The 23540-nt window shown below is 36.4% G+C and overlaps 1 protein-coding gene across 1 annotated transcript; it reads right to left on the reverse strand.

The window, feature by feature from the left end:
• Positions 1-724: 724 nt before the first annotated feature.
• Positions 725-21726, reverse strand: LOC113079859 (carbonic anhydrase-related protein 10). Its single transcript, XM_026252081.1, has 9 exons — positions 21262-21726; positions 19058-19132; positions 10053-10195; positions 7090-7275; positions 5028-5123; positions 2949-3021; positions 2275-2429; positions 1745-1916; positions 725-1542 (listed from the first exon to the last, which is right to left on the reverse strand). Exons 1-9 carry the CDS (start codon positions 21317-21319, stop codon positions 1520-1522), a joined length of 981 nt encoding a protein of 326 aa, XP_026107866.1. The 5' UTR covers positions 21320-21726; the 3' UTR covers positions 725-1519.
• Positions 21727-23540: the final 1814 nt, after the last annotated feature.

Below are 23540 nucleotides of genomic sequence, written 5' to 3' on the forward strand. Positions count from 1 at the left end.
GATTTAGCAACTAAATCTCCCCAGTTTAGGTAGGTTTAGAAAAATAGTTCTCATATATATTATATATATATATATATATATATATATATATATATATATATATATATATATATATATATATATATATATATAGATAGATAGATAGATAGATAGATAGATAGATAGATATAGACACACACACACACACTGTTCAAATGTACTTTATTCAGCTAGGATGCGTTAAAATGACCAAGGTACTGGCTGCTAAATATTCAGCTGTGCCATCACCTGAATGAATCACATTTTAAAACGATGTGATAATTTACTTTTATATTTTTTTTAAGGGATACATTAAAAATAGAAAAAAAGTTATTGTGAATTGGTATACTGTTTTACAGATTTTTATTTATTTATTAAATGTGAGCAGCCCTGGTGAGCATTAGAGACTTGTTTCAAAGACATAAAAATCTTAATCTTAAATCTTTTTTTTTTTTGTGCTGTCGTGTATATCAACAAAAAAATTGGTCAAATTTCATGGCAACCACTATTTGCCAGATTTTAAAATAGTTTTCTACTCTTTTCAGTATGTTTAATAACTGTAAAATCTGTGCTATTTATTATTATTATTTTTTAGTACAGCATGCTGCATAAGATCATATCTTAAATTATATAGCCTATTCCTATTAATGGTATACATATGTATAAAATTACACTGAATGAGAACCTATACAAGTATGAGAATTGAGACATTTGAAAAATGCATTTTATTTAAATGCTCATCATTCTGTAAATCCAACAAAATATAGCAGTTTTCGATGCTAAATCTGACCAGATTTGTCTGTTTTCTGTAACACACTCTATTACACATTCATCACCCTATAAATATTCATATCTAAAATCCATTATATAATCCAACTGGAAGCTTGAGCACTACATCAACAATTTTATAATAGTATTCAACAGACTGACTTTTTCATTAATTTTATTTTGACAATCCACTGGCATCAACATGATACCCATGTCTACCCATGATTCCAAAAACATAATTTAAAAAAGTAAAGAGAAAGAGAAGGATTTATCGGGCAGATATCACTCAACTCATTTAGCACTGTAAACACTTACATAAAGAAGGCAACATGCTCCGAATAGTCCAAGATATAGGCTTGAAATCCTTTTGTTTGCCTCTTGTCAAAGTAAAGATCAAATCAACGTAGTTTTCCACTCGCTGCAACAAGGCTTGATTGCACCTGCTGTTCAGATGCAAAGAAGAAGAGCAGACAGTACCTCAAGACCCAGTGTCACTGAGAACCAGACCTGTCTGACGCAATACTCTTAGCAACTGCTTTCAATGTGTTTGAAATATATTGTTAGAAACATATAAACAAGTTTAAAAGTAATTATATAGAGATTTTTTTTTATTGTAGAGTCCTCTGTTAAGTCCGTTTTCTTCATCTCATTGTATGTAACCCATTTTTCGCTCTGTTGGCCATATTCTTCAGCTGTTACCAGATCGTTGTAGTAACTAATCCACGTCAAGCTGTTATTTCAGAAGCCATTCATTCACTGAAAACAGAAGTAGAGAATGTGCTGTCAGATGACTTTCTTTGGGAAGCACTTAAAACACTTATTCATACAGACAAATGTGTCATTTCCATCTGTTTCGAGAGCAATAATCTTAAGTGTCTAATTTGAGCACTCAGCTTTATTGCGCGCAGCATGCATGCATTTGTGACACAGAGTTACTGATGGGAAGTGTGACACAGACCTCTGTATTGCGGCCTCAGCACACGGTTGTTAGGACAGTCCCGTCTCTGACTGAAGTTGATGTTGGTGCGGATGCAGCGCTGGTGCAGTGGCTGCGTCGGCCGCATGTTGTCACCCATACTGAGGAAGATCTGAGACGGCTGGTTCTGGCTGAGGAGACGAAGGGACTGCATCTGAAATAATAGAATATAATAGAAATTATTTTTGAAAAAATCAATTAATATTTTTTTCAGCTTTTCTTCAGAAAATGTGCATTAAATTGCTCAAACGTGGCAGTAAAAACATTTATAATGTACCGTATTTATTATAATATATATTATATGTGTGTGTGTGTGTGTGTGTGTATATATATATATATATATATATATATATATATATATATATATATATATATGTATATATATATATATATATATATATATATATATATATATATATATATGTATGAATAAAGAAAATCGTTAATTTAAAGTGTAATAACATTTGGAAAAAATGCTTTTGTAATCTTTTAAAGTGTTTTTAGCATTTCACCTCTATCTGTGAGATGTAAATTGGCTTATTCATCAATATCCAGGTTGCTGTCTCAAGGCACGGTGGAATAGTTATCGACCCTTCATATGTGATAAAGCGGGAGGTTTCGGGATACAGCTCCTCAATATCAAGCCCCATCAGTAAGTATGCATCATCTGAACAGATATGAAAACAGTCAGCGGGATGAGGTGAATCTCACACAAACTTACAATAAAATATTCAACAGCTTTCATCACTATAAAAGCTGTCAACATTCCTTCAGTACAATTATATTTTAATATCACTTTTATTATTATTTTTTTGTTTTTGTTGATGTCAAAACTGAGAGAAATAAAATATCACTTCTTATCCAAGACCACCAGGTGGTAATACAAAGCCAAGTTTGTTTAGCCTATCATTTTTCATTAAGACTGATGAAAGCCTGTGCAGAAAAGCAATAATTCACACTCAGACTGAGGAAACCACTTGACATAAAAATACAGATGCAAGCAGTTTTCAATCAAATGTAATTTAATGTTAACAATATTCATATAAATTCAATTTAATGCTACTAAAATTTTTTTTTAATTCAGTTTAATGCCATCAAAAGCAACTTTTAATAGTTAAAAAGTGTGAACAGGAGCTCCCAAGGCCACTGACGTTATCAAAGACATGGGGATTTTGCAGACACTTACGTTTATATGTAATCCGCGTGACGGTCTCTCTGTTCAGCATGCGGTTTAGAAATACATTTGTAGGCTCTGAAATCTGAAGAGTCACATTTCAAAGACAACATTACTTAAAGCCTGGCATCTGCAGCTTTTCTGATGAAAAAGCAGAGTTTCATAAAAGACGGTTTTGTTTTAAGCATTAATCACAAATGACATGACCGTTAACTTACTGCTGAGATATTTCATTACGGCTTCACCATATCAAAAGTATAATCAATAACAGTCTAGTAGAATTTATTCTAGGGGCATCTGGACGTGTTTTTTTTTTTTCCATGTACTGAAGATGAATGGCTTTCATCCATGTGCCTTCATTAGTAGCAGAATGCTGGAGATTCCCCGTCAACACGATCGCTGCGATCAGGGATGAAAGTGAACGAGGAGGCCTTCATCTGGACTGTGGCAGTTCTGCCTCAATTTACACAGCAGTCACGATTCACAGAGTCAGGGAGGCGATCCGTGAGTCTGATCATGGCATGCTGTGTGATGAGCTTAAATGCAGAGGAATCTCCACCATTATCTCTCTTTAGTGGTTAACAAACAAAAATCAAGACAAAACTCAGTTTGCAGTTTTTAAATTAATTAATTTACTAAATTTTCATTACCACTTTATTTTAAGGTGTCCTTGTTACACATAACATGTACTTACTATTATAATCAGAATAAATTATGCATTTAATTACATGCAAGTAACCCTAAACCAAACCCTTACCATTTAGTAAGTACATGTAGTTAATTGTAGTTATTACTCAGTACTTAACATGTATAATTAAATTGTAACAAGGACACCTTAAAACAGAGTGTAACCAAATGTTCATTTAAGAAATTTAGAAATTTTAAATCAGACATTATTTTAACATAATATGCCTTATAAAGTATATTTATATATCCTGAACTCTCAGGAACAAGTAATTCCAGAGCAGCTCTGAGCATTGCATTGTATTTTTAGCTCAAATAGGCCTGCTCTGAAAAAATGGATTAGTGGTTCATTCAATCCCATTCTCGCCTTTCCCAGCATGCACTGGGGCATGAATAATTCATATGGATTGACCATTTGCCAGTTTTATTTACGCTGTTGTTTGCCATCATCTGTGTGAAGCCAAACAGGTCAAGAAATTAAACATATTTCACAGAGCTCTTTTTAGGTTACAATATTTATTTTATTTTTAAGAGTTAATATAGGAATAGTTTTAGGCATTTCTTTCCCCACATTTACAAATAAGAATAGTTACACTGCACCTTGCAAGCACACAATGCACAAACAATGAGATATTCAATATTGATAAGTGCAATATTGATGATTAATAATGAAGATATGACTCTGAAAAAAAAATTATTAAAATATTTTTGTGGTTATATTGCATCCTGGCTGTCATTCAAAAATGTTCTGGTCCAGAATGCACATTTTTTTACCCAAGAGAATTTTTCTCAGAAATGCCTTTTATTCATTTTGCACCCATCAAAAATATGACTCTCGTTTGTCATTGAAGTAAACTTTGTTTTCAATCATTTAGATTCATATAAATAATTTAAATGTTATGTGGAATTGCTTAAAAAGGAATGGTTTGTTTCCTTCAAGAAACATGAGCAGCATTGATGCATAATGAATGTAGATGATATGAAACAACTGATGCAGTATACTGCAGTCTTATTTTTTTTTCTTTTTGCATTATTCATTATTAAATTATCTAGATTTTTAGAACTGAGCAAAAACTGATTAAAAGCTAATATCAGAGTCTATTAGATTATTAATCTATTAGATTATTCCATGTTAAGTTTTTATTCAGAATTTATTTATAGTTTGACGTAAAATGAAAACCATTCATATATTATATAATGCTTAAAAAACTTTTCGACATTCAATCCCTTTTACATTCAAATGCACATTCAAGCACTTTTAATTAACCACACATTCATATCTGACTGGACACAAACTTCTGATCTCTTAAGTCTATTTAATGTTTGCTAAAGATTAATGCAGTTTAAGGCTAATTAATGAATCGTCACCTTTCATTGTGTAAACTTGAAGCAGCTGAGACTACTAACCTTCATGAAGATAGAAACAACTGCTATTCCATTAGGACTCCGGACGGCATCACTGTAATTTAAATACAAATCCTGATTATAATGGATGAGCTGCACCTGTGAAAAAAAAAATAAAGGAAAAAATAAAGTGTGACTTCCAGTTAAAAAACAAAACAAAACACTTCCTGGATAACAAACACCTGTTAGGTGTGAATAGAGGCCAACACATTGAGTGTATATTTGGCAGTGCTATGCTTGAAAAAAAAAAGAAATCCTGTAATGCATAAAACATGCCCATACAGTGTCTGTATATGACTGGATATAACTATTAATTTCCATTGTGTCAGCTTGTAATCTCGTGTGACACTGTAATGACGGTCAGTACATTAATCCGTATAAATATTTTGCTGAATGTGGTGTATAAATTGTTAATGAATTGTTAATGGGACCATTACGAAGCTCCTTTATGCTCCTCCATCCTGCTTTATCGTTCTTTCAGCGCAGCTCAATCAAAGCAGAGAGATGGAAGCCAGGAAAGCTGCTGCTTAATTTTCAGTGGCTCAAAATTGCATTGGAACTCATTAGAAAATATGCTTCAGTCATCAGTTATAATGAGCTTGCTTGTCAGCTTCAAAATGAAGTTGTTGGAAAGCTGCTACCCATATAACCTCATTTGGATTAGGAAAATGAAGTGAAGCTGCTGACTTCAGTGAAATCAGAGGTGAGGTGAGGATCTGAGAGGGCCGCACAGCTTTGCGCCACAATAAGATGAAGTCTTAACTCATTAAAATGATTTGATATTCCTGGCACCGACTGGTGGTCTTGACCGTTTGAAATCTGGCTCTTGTTGTACATTAAGAATTGTTTGCTCTGTTTCAGTATGAGAGTCAATGACAAGAGTCTCAAAAACAAAAAAGGGCTATCTTTAAAAAAACAAAACTATAGATTAAATTGTTTAAATTTCTTTCAAAAAATCATTGGTATGATCACACACGCACATCCTTTTTTTTTAAACACTTTTATAGAAGTCTCTTGTGCTCTCCAAGGCTGTTGGCTGCTTAACAGTTTTGTGGAACATTATAACTTTTAACAGAATAATGGTCCTTACTGTTACTTAAAAAAAAAATATATATATATATATATATATATATATATATTTATATATTAAATATATTAAAATATATATATATATATTTCTTGCCATTTTCACCTTTATCACGATAGGACAGATCAATTTAATGCATCTTTGTTGAATAAAAGAATAAATAAATATCTTACTGACCAACAATTTGTGTATAAAATAACAATAATAATACAATTTCTTAATTCAGAATTTCATTCTTCTTCATTACATGACCAAGATAACCCTTACATTTTTGACTGTCACTCCAAAAAAAAAATCATATGAGCAAGTTATTCAAGTCACTTTATGCATGCACTGCATTTTTATAATTTTTTTTAATAGTGGAATAGATTCAGACAATCAAAGAGAGATAAAAACTAGGCTCCACAAAAGCTTTAAGAAGCACCTGTGTGTTGGATGGGGTTTTTCCTCACTATTAAAATGAACATTTCCAGCACAAGACCAATTCATATCCGACTGTGCAATCTGGAAGAGGACCCACTGCTTTACGCTTTTATCTAGTTCCTTCTTAAAGCACAATCACATCTTAAGATAGGAATTTCCATAATCCTTTGGCCTTTAATCCTGAATAAAAAGACTTTATTAATGCAAACTCAGTGACACCGTACAATGCACACGTTTTGTGGGAAATAGTGAATTTATCACTCCAGTGAAATTTGCAACAGTTGACTTGGCTTTGGAATATTTCTCTCTGATCTCCTCAAATAAGATTTCATTGTGGTCTTTGTCTAACTCTTTTTTTTTTCATATTTCATGTTGTCGAAGAAAATGGTCTCAGGGAAGTAGATATTTTTTTCTGGTGCAAAACTGATGCAGAATTTTGCCTATTTCATTAACTTCAGTGCCAGCACTTCAAGGGTTTGTCGCCCCATCCAGACCTTTGAAGGAGGACAGGTTTAATTGAATCCCACAGAAGTGATGCATTTCACTTTGCCTCACCTCTCCAGGGAAGGCCTGGCCGTTGAGCAGGTGCTCGGAGCCCCGACTGTCCTCGGCGCCAAAGTGAAGCCGGATCTCCTCCAGCCTGTAGCTGTAGCTCAGCGGCCCGCCAGAGATGTTCACCAGGTGCGACTTGTCTGGGCGCAGGGACACATGTCGGCCCGTGTTATACATCGTTCCACTGACCTGAAAAACAAACCTACAATGTAAACAAGCTGTAAATAAAACTGATTATTGGAGTATGTTTTACGAGAAAGAAAAAAGGTTTCAAAGTAAACCTTACACCAAATTACTTACACCTCATTTCTGACCTTTCCTGATAAAACCGTATTAAGTGATTCCATTTTACAGCGAGTACATTTGGGAGGACAAAGGTGAAGCAGTTTTCACCTGGATAGGCTAAAAGGCATTATACGCACTGTTAGACGTTATGCCTCTTGCACAGGAAATTACTGGAAAAACAGGCTCGAATATAATAAACCGACTGTTTGATACTGATGGACTGAGGTTTTTTCAGGTAAACCTGGTTGTCAGGTGCAACTGCTGAGGTAGGAATTATGAAGCAAATGCATCCAAGCTGAAAAACGAATACCTATAAATGGAAAACAACAGCTGGAATGCTTTGTCTTTACTTTGTGGTAACATATCTGCTTAGGATTTCTAATTGAGGCCAAAATGTGTCTTGTAAAGGCACCCCAGTGATCAGAACATCTTTGTAAACAGCTGTGAGAGCGTTCAAGAGTGTATTCTAATGGCAGATTTCAAATGAGTTGAATATAGTTGGCTCATTTGTGATCTGGAGACAGTTTAAGAACGTCTGATCCCTCAGGAACATGAGAATGAGGCAATACATTTAGCTTGAAGTCTCATCAGGATAAATTCTTAGCAAGAGGTTATTACGATCACTTTGAACTGTAGCCCTGAAATAATTCAGAATACAATGGCAACTTAAGCTGAACTTCAGTACAAGGGGTGACACTCATTATTAACAGCATTAATCACAAGTGTCCACCAAAACTCAAGACTATGAAAGCTTATTTCCAAATCAGAGAATGGAAACTGAAGTCAACCTTCTTTCGCATGACTGTTATTTTATATCACATACACTGTCAGAAAAATTAAAATGTGCAAAACCTGTACCTTTATGGGTACAACCACTTGTTAGTGGGACAGTACCCTCAAAGGGATGCGTTTGTAATATATTTGGTGCCTTAAAGTAGTAATATGTACTCTTAACAGTATTATTATGCACCATTTAGGGGTAAAGAAAGTAGAAAGGTGTGACCAAGTGACAAGTTGTTATACCCCTTAAAGGCACATTTTTATTTTGCAAAGAGTGACTTAATTTTTTACATTTTTAATTGCAACTTTATCTCTTATAACAACAACTTTATATCTCACCAGTGTTATTTTTGTATTACTTATTTCAAGTTTGATAAATATGTATAAAATACATAAAAATATTTTAAATGGGCTTTTTTATATTATCAGTTTTTTTTTTCATTTTTGCATTTATAATTGTATTGTGTGTTTTTGTCATTTTAATAGTTTTAGTTATTCTAATATTTTTAGTTTGTCAGTAATTTTTAACACTTTAACTTAAACTCTCTTTATTGCAGTTGGAAAGGATTTTTCTAATTTGAACATTTATTTTATTGAACACCGATATGAGCAAGAACGAGTAAATCCGATACTTCAATTCAGAAACTTAAGAGTGAATAAATGAACGCTAGACAGTCCATCAAAAAAAAAAAAAAAGACCATAAACTTTTCCATTACAGCCTTGAGTTTCAATGCATGAATTCCATTATTTAACAGCCCTCCAAGTAAGCAATGCCTCCAACCAATCAAACGGACTTGAATTCATGGAGAACATTTAGGTCTCCAATGGAATTGTCTCTAGGAATAACATGCAACTGCCCACATAAGAGAGCACAGTCATAACAAGCTCAAAGGAGCAATGCATACATAAATGTAATTGGGTCTCCCGAAAATAAGAGCAGAAAAACCTCCAGAGGAAAACAGCAGTACACTTTTATTTCAGGCTCCTGACTAAGTCTAGTGTACCAATGTATTATTAAGCGAAGATGAACTACGGTATATCATCCATAACCACAACCTCTTGGAGCTCCACTGGAGAATTCTTCACTGACAGCCCTGTCAGCACAGATGGTGAGCCTGCCTAATCTCCCCCAGCAGATGCACAGCAGCATTAATCATAAAACAGGATGTTAAATGAGGAATTAACTCCTTCCTTTCCCTCCCGCTCTGTGGAATAAAGCCCTCAAGATCTGTATGACAATAACCACTCGAATCCCTTCAGGAGGTCAGAGTGATATCTGATGTCCCCCGAACATCGATAATCAAACACTGGATTTGTGTCTGGTAAATGAGTTTAGTCACACTAATCTGCTGACTGACTGACTGCAGGTGCACCTTACTGAAAGCAAATGGCGAGCAGTTGTGCACACCAGAGAGAATTAGCGATCTCATTACAGCACTGTTATGACAAACTGACAGTCGTGGTGCATTAGCCATCTTCAAAGGCTTCATTTGGAAAGCTTCACTGTTGTGCTTGGCAAAAAATAATTGAGGAGCCGCTTCATTGGCCGATAGGTGTGTATAAGATAGTCACCGAAATGAATTAAGACTCAGGAACAAACCACAAAACGAGCTGTGTGCACAACAGCCACAGAAGTAAATACAGAATGTGATTAGATTTGACAAATGGACCATTAAACTAGGGTTACGATTTGTGGCCGGATCTTGTCAAAATCCTAGTGAATCATGGGACATCGGTCTGAAGTGAATAATGTGTGACGGTCCATCTTCCACCAGTTCGATTCATGTGAAAAATAGCTATTTTATGACCTAAAACAGATATTATGGAAAGGATTATGATGCAACAGTCAATCATATTCTGTGATATTTTAAGAAAGAGCTTTAGCATTTCCAGTACTTACCTTACGTTGCCCTGCATTGAGCCGAAGCGGATTGAGGAAGGGGTCAAAAATCATTCGACTGGTTTCGATGTTGACCGGCGACTGTCTCTTCCCAATCGCACACAGGTTCCAGGCAGTGTTAACTAGTCCCCAGAAAGATGGCACTAGCAAATTATAAACACAAAAAGTGGAGTTCAGAGCAATAATTTTCAGCTGTAGACTGTTGCATTTTCCGTTTTGTAATGGGTCATGATCTGTTTTGAGAGGGATATGTTTGGGATTATCTCAAATTGCTCATCCCAAATTTCCTCTGCAAACCCAATCTATTATGTGATGTTATTTTTGAGTTTGGATCTAGTGGTTGATATCCTTTGAGACAACCTTTTGACTAGCAATCAGTTTCAACACTTAATTACCAGGCGCAGCGCCGGTTCTCTTTTGAAAACGAGGTCATTATCGTGCATCCAAATGAAAGAACTGCATGTGAATGCGATTTGCTTCGCAAAAACAAACTCGAGAAAAAAAGAGAAACAGATGGAATTAGTCACATTAGCCACACAGCCAAAGGACATACTTGACCTTATATGATTAATTTATTCTCGGAGATGTTTCACAGTCCTAGAACAGTAAACAACTTTATTGCCGAATGGAATGACTTTTATTAGTGCATTGAACCTTAAAATTAATTTATCATATTTAAAATCAACATGACGGATTAAGGGAAGAGACCAACGCCTGTGGCTTAAAGAGAAAGTTCAGCTAAAAATTAGATTTTGGTCATCAATTACTCACCCTTGTGTTATTTCAAACGTGTATAACTTTCTTTATTTTGTGCGACGCTAAATGTTTCGTAGAATGTTGGAAGACAGACAGACCATTGGAGACCATTCGATTCAATTGTTTGAAAAACAAGCAAACAAAAGACAATTCCCAAAATATCCTCCACAGAACAATCAGTCATAAAGGTTTGAAGTAACATGAAGGTGAGTAAATGATGACAGGTTTTTGGGGGAACAATCTAGCCTGAGGTGGAGTGAGTGACAGGAGTGCAAGAGCAGATGGTGCGGTGACCCTGACCTCCACACTGGCCTCGTCATCCTCATTAGATCACCGAGAGCTCGGATGCTTCAATGTAAAGACAGTATCACCTTTAGTCCCCATAGGCTGAGATTATAAGCAGATTTATCCAGCATGAACAAGTGATCCCCTGGCCTGATTTTCCTCTCATCATGTCCAGCTCTGTGGGAGTGAAACTGGACTGGGCTACGTGATGTGTTGCCGTATTAAATTAGAAAGAGTAAAAACACATTAGAGACAAAGATTATGCTGTACGAGTAAGCTGTGGAATAACACAAGCTCTCCTCTGTCGAATGCATGAAAGCTATCTACGCTGTATTTGTATTTATTTTCAGCATCTCTTTGTACAGTGACCTAAATAAATGATTGTTTCCAAACCCGTGATCTAACTAAGGTGTAATCCTGCTTCTGTCAGGCATCCTAACAGCTACTGAGCTCATTATGTCGAGTCTGTTGTTATTTTTTCACTTCTCAAATGTCTCTCTCGGTGCTTTCTTAAATGTCAAGGAGAGACAGAATATGCAACTCCTCATAAAGCTGAAGGGAGGAACGAGTAAGACGTTTGTGCTTATTTGGAAGTAGGCTTAGCTCAGCCTATAATTTAAAACGCAAGATATCAAAATCCTAAAGTCACAAAGTTGTCAGACAATAGTTATATAATCTTAGATAGAAGAAATACAAAAAACTTAAATATGAACATACTCATATATTTCAGGGGGATTTTTTGCACCAAAAACATTTATGTCTATTTCTTTTTTTATTCAAATGATTTCCATCCTCTCTGATGCACCGATATTAAAATCCTGGGTGATTTGATAAGCTGATAATGGACGCCAACTGTCTATGTATTTCTGCTAAAATCTCAGTGTGCTTCCAGTATAATGTTCTCCCATAGACAACTTTGGTATAGCAAACTCTTTCTGTCATATTTCTGTAAAATACTGTAAAATAACAATTGCTAATAATATAACAACTAATTATATATCATAACCAATTTTAATTAGATACGATATAGCAAACTAAAGGTAAATTTAGTTTGCTATATTGCTAATCGATTATTGCTCTTTTCCTTTTGTTGTGGGACACTTCCTCAAGATTTCATTTTGATTTTATTTTTCTTGTAACTTCCATACACTGCAGATACATTCCAGGTACAGGCTAAATATGGAAGCATATTTTTATAAGCTGATACATAAAGATTATGATTATTAAAACATGAAAAGATTGACCAATATTAAAATTACAACACACACACACACAAAGTTAACATCGCAACATTGCGATGTACATTAAAATGTGCATTCACTTTGAATGGAAAGGATTACATTTATACAGTTTTATGAATATTTTCAATTTTGGAGTCCCCTACAATTAAGTGAGTGCAATTCACTATTGAAAATATGTCACTGTGGTAATTTCAGTGGATAGCTGTACACAATGTGTTGCTACTGCAAAGCAAAATGCCCTTTTAGTGGATTTTTGCAGCAGTTCACCAAACTTACATACTCCCAGACCCAGACTGGACATTTGGAGAACGCATAGGAAAGAAATAAAAGCCATTCACTGTACCATCAGAATGCAAACAAGACAGACAAAACAACAACAACAAAATAACAAGCCATGCATCCGAAAATAAAACACAACAACAACAGCCTGAGTTTCTGTTTGTGGTCCCGCTGAGTCTGTTTGTATTTTTAGCTAAACTCATTCTGAATCCATTGTTAAGGTCCGCAGAGCATTTTGAGCTCTGCTGCTTCCAGTCTGTCCTATCCAGAGTAATATAGTGATTTTTCTGTAGCAATTGATGAGTGGTAGACAGATGGCACCCACCCTCATCCTCAGGGATCTGTGCCAGATTTGGCTTTGGGTTCAATACATTAATGAGAACTCTCTCGAAGTGCTTTTTAGGTATGACAGGGGACAAATACATCAACCAAACAGCATACAGTACAATTCGAGGCTGAGCGCTGCTGTTACATCATGCTCAAAGTTGCATAAAGTCTGACATTTGGAAGCAGTACATTCATTTTAATGCTACAAATATTTACATCTTACACTTTCTCTTGACTTTACACATTTCTGCATCTGAGAAATTATTCAACAGTGCAGTTTTCCAGATGAAGAGAGAGGAACTGTTTTGTTTGTTTGTTCATGCACAAGTGCTGATGGGAGATAGCCAAACAAATATTTAATCACAGTATAATGGAGAATTGCTTCTTCAGTTTCACTAATAGTAGCGCATAAATGCAATCACCTGAAACGTCAGACCAGCACTTAATAATGGCTTATTTTTAAATGTTAAAAGCAAGAAAATCTCTCCACACTTTCGGGTCACCATTTATCTTTTTTTGGATTCTTTGATGAATAGAACATTTTTACTGCAACTTTTGATTAATTCAATCCATCCATGCAGACCCAAACTTGCTGACCCCAAAGACTGTCTCTGATTTTGTTTTCGAAATATAACGTGTTGTTTTTAGTGCAAGCGCGAGATGAGTTATTAACATGAATTTCAAAAGCAGAACATGTCATGTAGCAGCTTCAGTGAGATCCTCAGGAGAACAGAAGAGATGTTCTCTCGCAATTAACAATGTAGAAACTTCCTGCCACAGCTATGTAAGCATATAATGAGCGCATGCCAAAAACAAGACTGAAGTATTCATTCATGAATATGCACACATTAAAGAAAGGTTTGTCTCTCACTGGAGTGAATTGAAGTTCATGACTGAAAATAGCCAATGCATGTCAATCATGAGACTTTTTGGAGCGTCACAGTCAACTGATGAGAAGACAAATTTATAAAATGAAAACAGGTTCTTCCTCCTAAACTTAAGGGGGGGGGGGGGTGAAATGCTATTTCATGCATACTGAGTTTTTTACACTGTTAAAGAGTTGGATTCCCATGCTAAACATGGACAAAGTTAAAAAAAATTAAGTTGTACGTTTGTAGGAGTATTTTTTTCGAGTATGGCTCTGTGTGACGTTAGATGGAGCGGAATTTCCTTATAAGGGCACTTCTGCCGGAAGAGCGCGTGCTCCCGTATAGCAGAGCACAGAGATTCACTGATCAGAGCGTCACGAAATGTCACAAAAGAAGAGTGTTTTTGGTTGCCAGGGCAAGACAACCCTGCACAGATTACCAAAAAAAAAAAAAAAAACAGCATTAAGGAATGGAGTTTATTTTTACAGAGCATCAACGGAGTTGCTTGTTTTACAAACAAGGCCCAGTTTGACGACGGATTTGCACATAGTTTATTTCTTAAGGATGATGCAATCCCAACGAAAAAGGGTCACGATCGTGTGTTGGAACCGCATGCGGTGAGTAAAACTGCTTCAAATATCTCTGCCTCCATGTTAGTGCGTCCCCTCCCATGCCAGAGACCCGGGTTCAAGCCCCGCTCGGAGCGAGTCGTTGCTGCTGCTGCTCTCGTTCAGTTTCAGCCTCGGGATCTGATTCTGGATCATAAATATACGCTGAATCTGACTGTTAGCCATGGTTTGTTTTGGATGATGTTTTTTTTTCCCTCATGGTAATGTCACAGCTTCCAAACGCTCTCAACGCAAAAGCCTACTGGCGCTCGTGATTCTTTAGCTCCACCCACACGTCACGCCTCCAGTCGGTCATGTTTTTCCGGGAAAAAATCGGTACAGACTATCTTTCTCTTATGAATATAATAAAACTAAAGACTTTTTGGAGATATGAAGGATGCAGTACTACTCTATAGGTACTCAAGATTAACAGGAAATTGAGTGAAAACGAGCATTTCACCCATCCCCCCCCCTTTAAATTAGTCTCTTAGACCTTATACGATATGAAAGCTGATCTGTGTGACTGGCATGACCAAAGTGACTGAGAATTACATTTTATTCCTGTTGTAAGTATGATGAATCAATCGTAAAAGCACTTTACAGTTAAAGCTGATGTGCGTAATTTTTTTTCAAATGTTAAATACTTCCTCCTATTGCAGTTTAATATGCAGAGCCAGCTATAAGGAAGCTAATTTGTCAAGCTGATTCCCAAATTGAAAAGTGTCCAACCACAAGAACACAGAGGCAACAGCGATTAAACCAATGATGTTAGTTTGACGGTGGGCTATCGGTTTACCTGACCAATGGCAGACGGGGAAGGGGGTCACAAAACACATTCGGAAAACAAACATCCAGTTTTTTTGTTTCATTTGGTGCTGCAGAAACTCCACACTTCATCTGTGCAATGTCTCATATTTTACAGTAAGATCAGATTTAACCGTAACTGACATATTCTCTGACAAGTGAACACATCACAAGCACTTTTGGGAAACACATGAATTTAAAGGATTACTACTAAACCTTAGCCTTCAGTGTTCTCAAAACATTTGGACAAGCAAAAGAGTATTTTTCTTGTGAGGACTGCCTTGAAATGAACCCGGACACGCTCTTGGAAAGGGGTGACGCTCGGTATTTGAATGCTTTCTCATCTTCTTTCTTTCACAGTCCTTTTTAAGTCTCAAGGACATTTACACAATTTAAAGCCAGAGAGTTTTTCTCCCTTGCAGAACACTTAATAAAGAGGTAAATTTATGTGCAATACATATATTTATGAGTTGCTATAGGGCTTACTTGATATCCCCTACAACTCAGATTGATGCTGCACTACACGTCCTTGTACAGTAAGTAGATCAAGCATTACTTTTTGGGAATATAAAGACCCTTCCTCATAAATAAGTAGGAGTTGTATGGTTCTGTGCCCTATAGATATCTACTTTATTAAAAGCTTTTAAGCATACTAAAAGGAAATTACCATTACAGTCCTTGTCAGTGTTCAAAGGGCTCCTTTGCTGCCTACATACATTACTCTGACTGACTACATAATGAAGTACTTCGAATAAAATGTATAAAGTGTCTCAGACATCATCTGCAATAGTAAGCATTAATCAGTTGAGACCACCAGCTGTAAAAATAGATTAAGCTATAACCAGGCCCACGTGGGATCTGCACCCGCAGAAGAAGATATGGGGAGAATTCATTCATCCACCAATCACAGTGTTCTGCCCTTGCATGTTCAGTTATTTAATATTTCGGACAATTCGATTATGACTACAGTTTTTAAAGCTATTCTGCATAATTCTACATATTTGACATCAGAAAATCAGCCATGACATATATACTATCATTCAAAAGTTTGGGGTAAGAAAGATTTTTTTATTTTTTTGTACCAAGTCTCCTATGCTCACAAAAGTATGGAGCCAAAAGAGTCTCAATAAAGATAAATGCACACACTACATTCACATATGCACACATAGGATTCATTCATGCACACACATGATTCATAAATACACACACAGGATACACAAATGCGCACAAAATTCAAAAATGCACACAAAAAATTTTAAAAGCACAGAAGATTCACAAATGCTTACAAAATTGAGAAATGCACACAAATTTCAGAAATACACACACAATTCAGAAATGCAAACAACATTTACAAATGCACTGAAGATTCACAAATGCACAGGACAAGATTCAGAAATGTATTTCTGATGCACACACACATATATCTTGATTTACAAACTGCTTGCGGTCTGTGAACTTCATTGCATTTGTGTGTGAATTTTGAGACTCCCCTGACTTGGCTCTACACACAAATGCCTTTTTTTAAACAGGGAATGATCTGCAACCAATCAGATATCTCCCTTGTGTTAGCCAATCACAAGAATGCACTCCACGTGGGGGATTGTTTACTTATAAGCCAATCAGCGAACACTCGCTTTCCTCAGCGAACAACTCACTTTCCTCACACAGTGAACGAATCATTTTCCTCAGTGAACGATTTACTTTCCTCATGCAGCGAACGACTCGCTTTCCTCAGCGAATGAATCACTTACCTCACGCAGCCGGAGACTCACTTTGCGCAGCCGGACACCCACTTTGTGCAGCAAAAGACTCACTTTCCTCATTGAACGATTCACTTTCCTCACGAGTCACGCAGCGAACGAATCACTTTCCTCACGCAGCGAGCGACTCACTTTCCTCAATAAACGATTCACTTTCCTCACGCAGCAAAGTTGAGCGAATGATTCACTTTCCTCAGCGAACGACTCACTTTCCTCAGCGAATGATTCACTTTCCTCACGCAGCGATCAACTCAGTTTCCTCAGCGAACGACTCACTTTCCTCACGCAGCCGGCGACTCACTTTGCGCAGCCAGAGAGTCACTTTCCTCTTGCAGCAGACCACTGACTCTCTCTTCATGTAGGGACTGAATATTATAATTAAAGTGACTTCTATATTGCATCCAAAAGAATATTTAGATATATTTAAATATTAAAAAAGGTGTAATTTCTTTTTTTTTCTTTTACTTTCATTAAAATATTTCAATAAAATGAAATAATTGCCTATTGCAAATTTAGGAATCCATGGTTAACGTTTTTTCTGCAGTCACTGGGCTATATGTATTGAGACATTTTTTAATTTATATTTTGTAAAAAATAATAAAAAATAAACCTGAATTGTAATCTAAACATCTGTATTTTCATAGATAAGTAGGCTATAATATGCCACACCACAGGCATATCAAGCTGCGTGAACAGGGTTTATGTGATTGGCTTATAAGTAAACAATCCCCCACCTGGAGTGTGTTCTTGTGATTGGCTAAAACAAGGGATATATCTGATTGGTTGCTGATCATTGCCGGTTTAAAAAAAAAAAAGCATTTGTGTGTCAAGCCAAGTCAGGGGAGTCTCAAAATTCACACACAAATGCAGTGAAGTTCACAGACTGCAAGCAGTTTGTAAATCAAGATAAATGTGTGTGTGCATCAGAAATACATTTCTGAATCTTGTCCTGTGCATTTGTGAATCTTCAGTGCATTTGTAAATGTTGTTTGCATTTCTGAATTGTGTGTGTATTTCTGAATTTTGTGTGCATTCCTGAATTCTGTATGCATTTATGAATCTTCTGCGCTTTTAAAATTTTGTGTGTGTATTTGTAAATTTTGTGCGCATTTGTGTATCCTGTGTGTATTTATGAATCATGTGTGTGCATGAATGAATCCTGTGTGTGCATATGTGAATGTAGTGTGTGCATTTATCTTTATTGAGACTCTTTTGGCTCCATACAAAAGGTGTATTTATTAAATATAAAAAATACATTAAAAACAGTAATATTGTGAACAATTCTGATGATTTAAAATAACTGCTTTATTTTAATATTTTACAATTTTTTTTGTTGTTGTTATGCAAAGCTGACTTTCCAGCATCATTCCTCCAGTATTCAGTGTCACATGAACCTTCAGAAATCATTATAATTTGCTGATTTGCTGCTCAAGAAACATTTCTTAATATTATCAATGTTGAAAACAGTTGTGCTGCTTAATATATTGTGGAGACTGTGATGAATTTTAGATAATAATAAAATTCAAAAGAACAACATTTTTGCAATGGACCCTTTTTAACATAATTTTTTTTACTGTCACTTGCTGAAAAAAGTAACAGTCTGTCTGGGAAAATTGATTAAAAATCATTACTTCTGCAAACCATTTTATTTTGGTGATGCTATCGGCACAGAAAATTTCAACCTTAAAGTTACCTTTAAAATAATCTTGCTTGCATCATTTAGCGACCTTAAACATATCAGGCTAACTAATCTAGTGTTGAAATGTTAGCACTATAAACTCCCCATTTAAGCTATAAATTATGATGCATGTGCAAAGTACCGTTAAATAACTTTTCACCCTGATTTGTGTTAAATCATCTCCTTCACACCGCATACATACATTAAACGTGTGAATCAAGCTGAATAAGATATTCATTGGCACCCTGGAGCTTCATGTGCTATATGTCAAGCACACAAAGCTTCTGCGAATAAAGCATCACCCGGCGCATATCTTGCGAGTCTTAGCAGCATGACTCTTGACAAGACACATTCTGCATACTCTCACATGGTTTTCTTTGCTTTTTTGAAAGGCTTACCTGGTATAAAGCTCCCCTGGACAACATCTTTGTATGCCCACCAACCATCGTGCAGCTTTGATGACACTGGCTGTGCTGCGGGAAAAGAAGAGATCCACACATCATTCACCCACTGCTCTTTGAAAATACAGTCACACCTGTAATAGACCCCAGCTCCCCGCCGAGAGATGTTTCTGCTGTCAAATGAGACGATGAAGTTGTCTGCTTCAAGGCACAGTTAAAAAGTCTTTTTTGAGGCAAAACTTGATGGATTTGACAAAAAAAAAAAAAAACAGCATGCAAATTTATAAAGTCAATATTTGCCTAGCACCGCTTAATTGCAAGCAAATAAAGCACATTTGTGTGATGACGACAGATGCATCCTGGATGCTCTGCTCTGGGCCTTGACGGCAGGAAAGTAGGTCACAGAGGCAGCAGACTCCAGCATTCTGAATTCACTCGGTTATCTCACATCACTATTCCCCTCACCTCTCTCCCTCTGGCTTCAGACTGCGGCTTGCATCATATCCACTGCCAAGTCAAGCACTCAGGGCTGCTCTTTAATACACCACGGCTCTGCTCTCAAGCCAGGTCGCTTTGATGTGCCCGTCATGAACATATCGGCATCTGTATCTGAGATATGAGGAGCTTGTGCACTTTCACTTATGTGAATCGTAGGAAGCCACTATTTCTGAGGCTACAGTCTGCTGTATCTAAGCACCGAAGGCCGTGGATTTGCTGTAAGTGCAGGTGCTGAGATTCATACGCTGGGAGATTTGTGAAATGCTGACACTTGAATGGAGCCCCGCTATACCAGTGTATCCTGTCTGTTGTGTGTGTCTCCCAGTGCAATACCGAGTTGAACCTAAAAGGGCTTGTATGTTATTTTACACCGCACGTTTCTGACATGCATGGATCACTTTGATATTATTGGCTGGAATGAGGAAAATAAACCTCATGCTTTTAAGCAGGTAGCATCTTTTTTCTCTCGCTCTCTCCTCCTCACAGCCGTCGTCCCCTTTGTACTAGCTTGACCTCAGATCACACGTCAACTTCCTTTCAGACATATTACCAGCTTTTCTGTAGAAACCCTTCATGCACAGATCCAGCTCTTTGAAGATCTAACTTGTGTTTGTGTTTCACAGATGCCCATCCCCTGGAGAAAGGATGATGTCAAACTCTGGACTGCCAAAACAAACTGGGTAACTCAATAGTGCAGAAGAACAGAAGAAACTCACAGGCTCTAGATGAGCTTTACTCTGAGGCTTAGGACTCACTGACAACATCTTTACATTGATTTTTTTTTTTTATATTCTCATCTAGTATTTTTTTCTTTGCCTTTTTTTCCCCTTTTATATTTCTAAGCAATGAAATGCATTTTCTTGTGATGTTTAATATCACTTTAAGATGTTTGCACTCATCGGAGAACGATTATCTGAGAAGAGAAACACCAAAGATGAAAAGAATTGAGAACTAGTTGATAGCTGATGGTTTGCTGATCTCCCGGTTTCAGACCTGTTGGCTGATTTTAAAGCATTTGGACACTTTTTTTTTACTGAATAGACAAGTAGATCCTGTGGACCACCTGAAGACCAGCTTGGCCAATCTGTAAAGCCATCTCAAACAATGCTAAAGATTTGCAATCTGGTTTAAGATAATATTTTTCCAATCCCTGGTTATTCTTTTGGTGTTTTTTTTTTTTTTTTTTTTTTTTTTTTTTTTTTTTTAAGCAAAGAATACAAAAAAAAAAAAAAAAAAAAACATGCAGGAAATGAAACGTATGGTTATCTTTTGCCCCCTCTCTCCAAATCCCTGCAGTTACATTTCAAATCTTTTCATTTTTGAGATGACCACTCTGCTGCATGGGAGCTAAACCCAGCCCAAACTAGCTGGTTGGTCCTATCTAGTCTCAGCCTGGTCAAACTGACTGGTTTGAGTACTTTTCAGACCAGCTAGACGAACAGAAGACCACATTGGTTAGACTGGGAGACCATGATAACAGCAAAAGCCTGCATTAACCAGATACAACTAGTCAGTCGGTGAACAATGGCTTCAGACAGTAAATTTTATGAGAACAAGATTAATTAGTCTATCTGTTTAGCTTTGGATGTTTCTGCATTATGCCAGCATAATGAAGATGCCGCTATATTAACCACAGAGCTGTCAACAGTTAAACATCTTAAGCGTCCTGAGAGAGAGTTTTCATATGTGAACACACAGTTTACCTTCTACAATGATGACATTAATGTTGAGAATCAGAATGAAGTCCCAAACGTGCGGCATTCTTCATTTAGTCCATCAGGTAATTAACTTGATAACACTTGGTCAAAGTCTGAAGCGTCATTCCCCGCGAGCTACGCCGACTCGAGCGCTCCCGTCACTCTCAAATATGAAGAACATCGTCTTCTCCAAAAGACGCGACCCACCGCGCAGATTCACTCAGAAATGTACCACACCAAACACCACCACCTGACAGTTCAGAGCGTAGAAACTTGCATCTCCAGACGCAGACCTCTCGGCTGGTATCGCGAAAACCAGATTAGACCAAAGCGGCGGCTTTTATTTATCCTTGTTTGTGCGCTTAGGTTAGTCGTGGACGGCGTTACCTGACGGAGCGCGCGGAGCTGAGGTTTAGCGCGTGCTAATCCCCCTGCAGGCGGGGCTCGCGCTCCCGTGACGCTCGCTTGAGAATGCGGTTTGTTTTGACATCTATTAAAAACTCTAATGCAATTACTTTCCCGCTGGTCTGAGGCTTAACAGGATTAGAAATGATCACATTCCTGTTCATTACTTACAAAATTAGTAACAGGAGCGCGCATTTAGGACAAAACACGCACCATCGTCTTTTATTAAGCCATCACTTTATTTATTTATTTAGCCTAATACCTAACGCAGAGTTGAGAGCTAATTAATGCACACAGCCTTTACATTAAGCTGCGTAAAATTTACAAGTCTGTTAACACTTGAGCACAGGACTTATTTGCACCAAATGAATGTTTATGTTAGACATGTAAACAACATCCACTTATAAAAACATTTTAAATACAAATATAAATCACTGGAGTATAAACATACCCACAAAATCATGACAAATTTCATAGTTACATTTAAAACTGACATAATCCCCAACAAGATCTAAAACTTGACTGTAAAATGAACAAAATCAGGGCATGTAACACACATATATGTCCACCTCACTAAAGGAGGCTGAATTTGAAATTAGGCACTGTCCCAATTGCATAGGCGAGGAGTATTTGTGTCTGTTTGCTGTCCTGCACTGAATGATTCACATTCATATGTTGAGTCTTTTTTACACATGAACGTGACCTGATGCAAGATAAAAATTATATAAAGCAAGAACCGAATGAGAGGGATAGTGACTCATGACTGGCCAACAGATTTGACCATTATTAGAAAGTCGAAGAGAAAATACAGTGCTATTTTCAGTTACAGGGCACATAACATACAAGTCCTCACACAGACAAAAGCGAAAGAACGAAAACCAACAACACAGACCTAAACAACAAGGATGACCACTAGAAAAGTGGATGACAATTTTATACTGATTTCAAATTCACAAATCATTAGTTTTGTACATCCATTATTATGATGATTTCACACTTAAGCGTTTGGCTGTATTCATCTTGTTTGTCAACGAATATACATTTTTGTTAAATCTGAAATAAAATGACTTGACAGAATCAAAATGTGTTGAAAACTACATGCCAATATGTTTTGCACTGTAGGCTACACTATAAAATATATTTTTCGAAGTTATAAAAAAATTAATGTAAAAGATTACTGGAGTACACCTTAAAAATACTATTTATGACTTTTTTTTTACTTTAAAATGTCATGTTTAATTTAATTCATTACTTGCCATTTCTTTGTACTTTGACAAAACAAACAATTTCACTCAGAAATTGCTAGGAAATTGTACGTGTAAGCCATTGTTTTTCAGCAGAAATGAATTACATTACATTTTAGCTGAATCACTTCCAGCTTGTTGCATGTTGTTTTCTTGCAATCATAATCAAATAATTTTACTCAATAAAAAAATAAAATGTAACATTTAATGAAAAAATATTTATAGCAAATATACAGTAAAAACTCATTGCTATTCTCTTAAAAAGAAAGGTTACTATAGCGGGTTTTGCTGTGATTCCATATAAGAACTATTTGGATTCCCCAGAGAAATTTTCAGTAGAACCCTCTTAAAAAAAAAAAAAAAATTCTTAGAGTGAAGAACTTTTTAAAATAACATTCTTCCACTATAAAGAATCATTTGTGCACTGGAGGATTCCGTGGATGTTAAAGTTCTTCATGGAACCATAGATGCCAACGAAGAACCTTCCTTTTAAAAGCATGAATATAAAAATGGATCCTTTCCTTTGTGGTGGGTGACAGTTAAAATGTTGGCAGGCCAAACACAAATCTGAACTACTGAGCCAGCAGGGAAAATCCTTATCATTGAGCCCGTCAGCATACATAATACATGTATTCT

This window comes from Carassius auratus, unplaced genomic scaffold, assembly GCF_003368295.1.
Source record: "Carassius auratus strain Wakin unplaced genomic scaffold, ASM336829v1 scaf_tig00029564, whole genome shotgun sequence".
In the NCBI taxonomy this organism is placed as follows: Eukaryota; Metazoa; Chordata; class Actinopteri; order Cypriniformes; family Cyprinidae; genus Carassius; species Carassius auratus.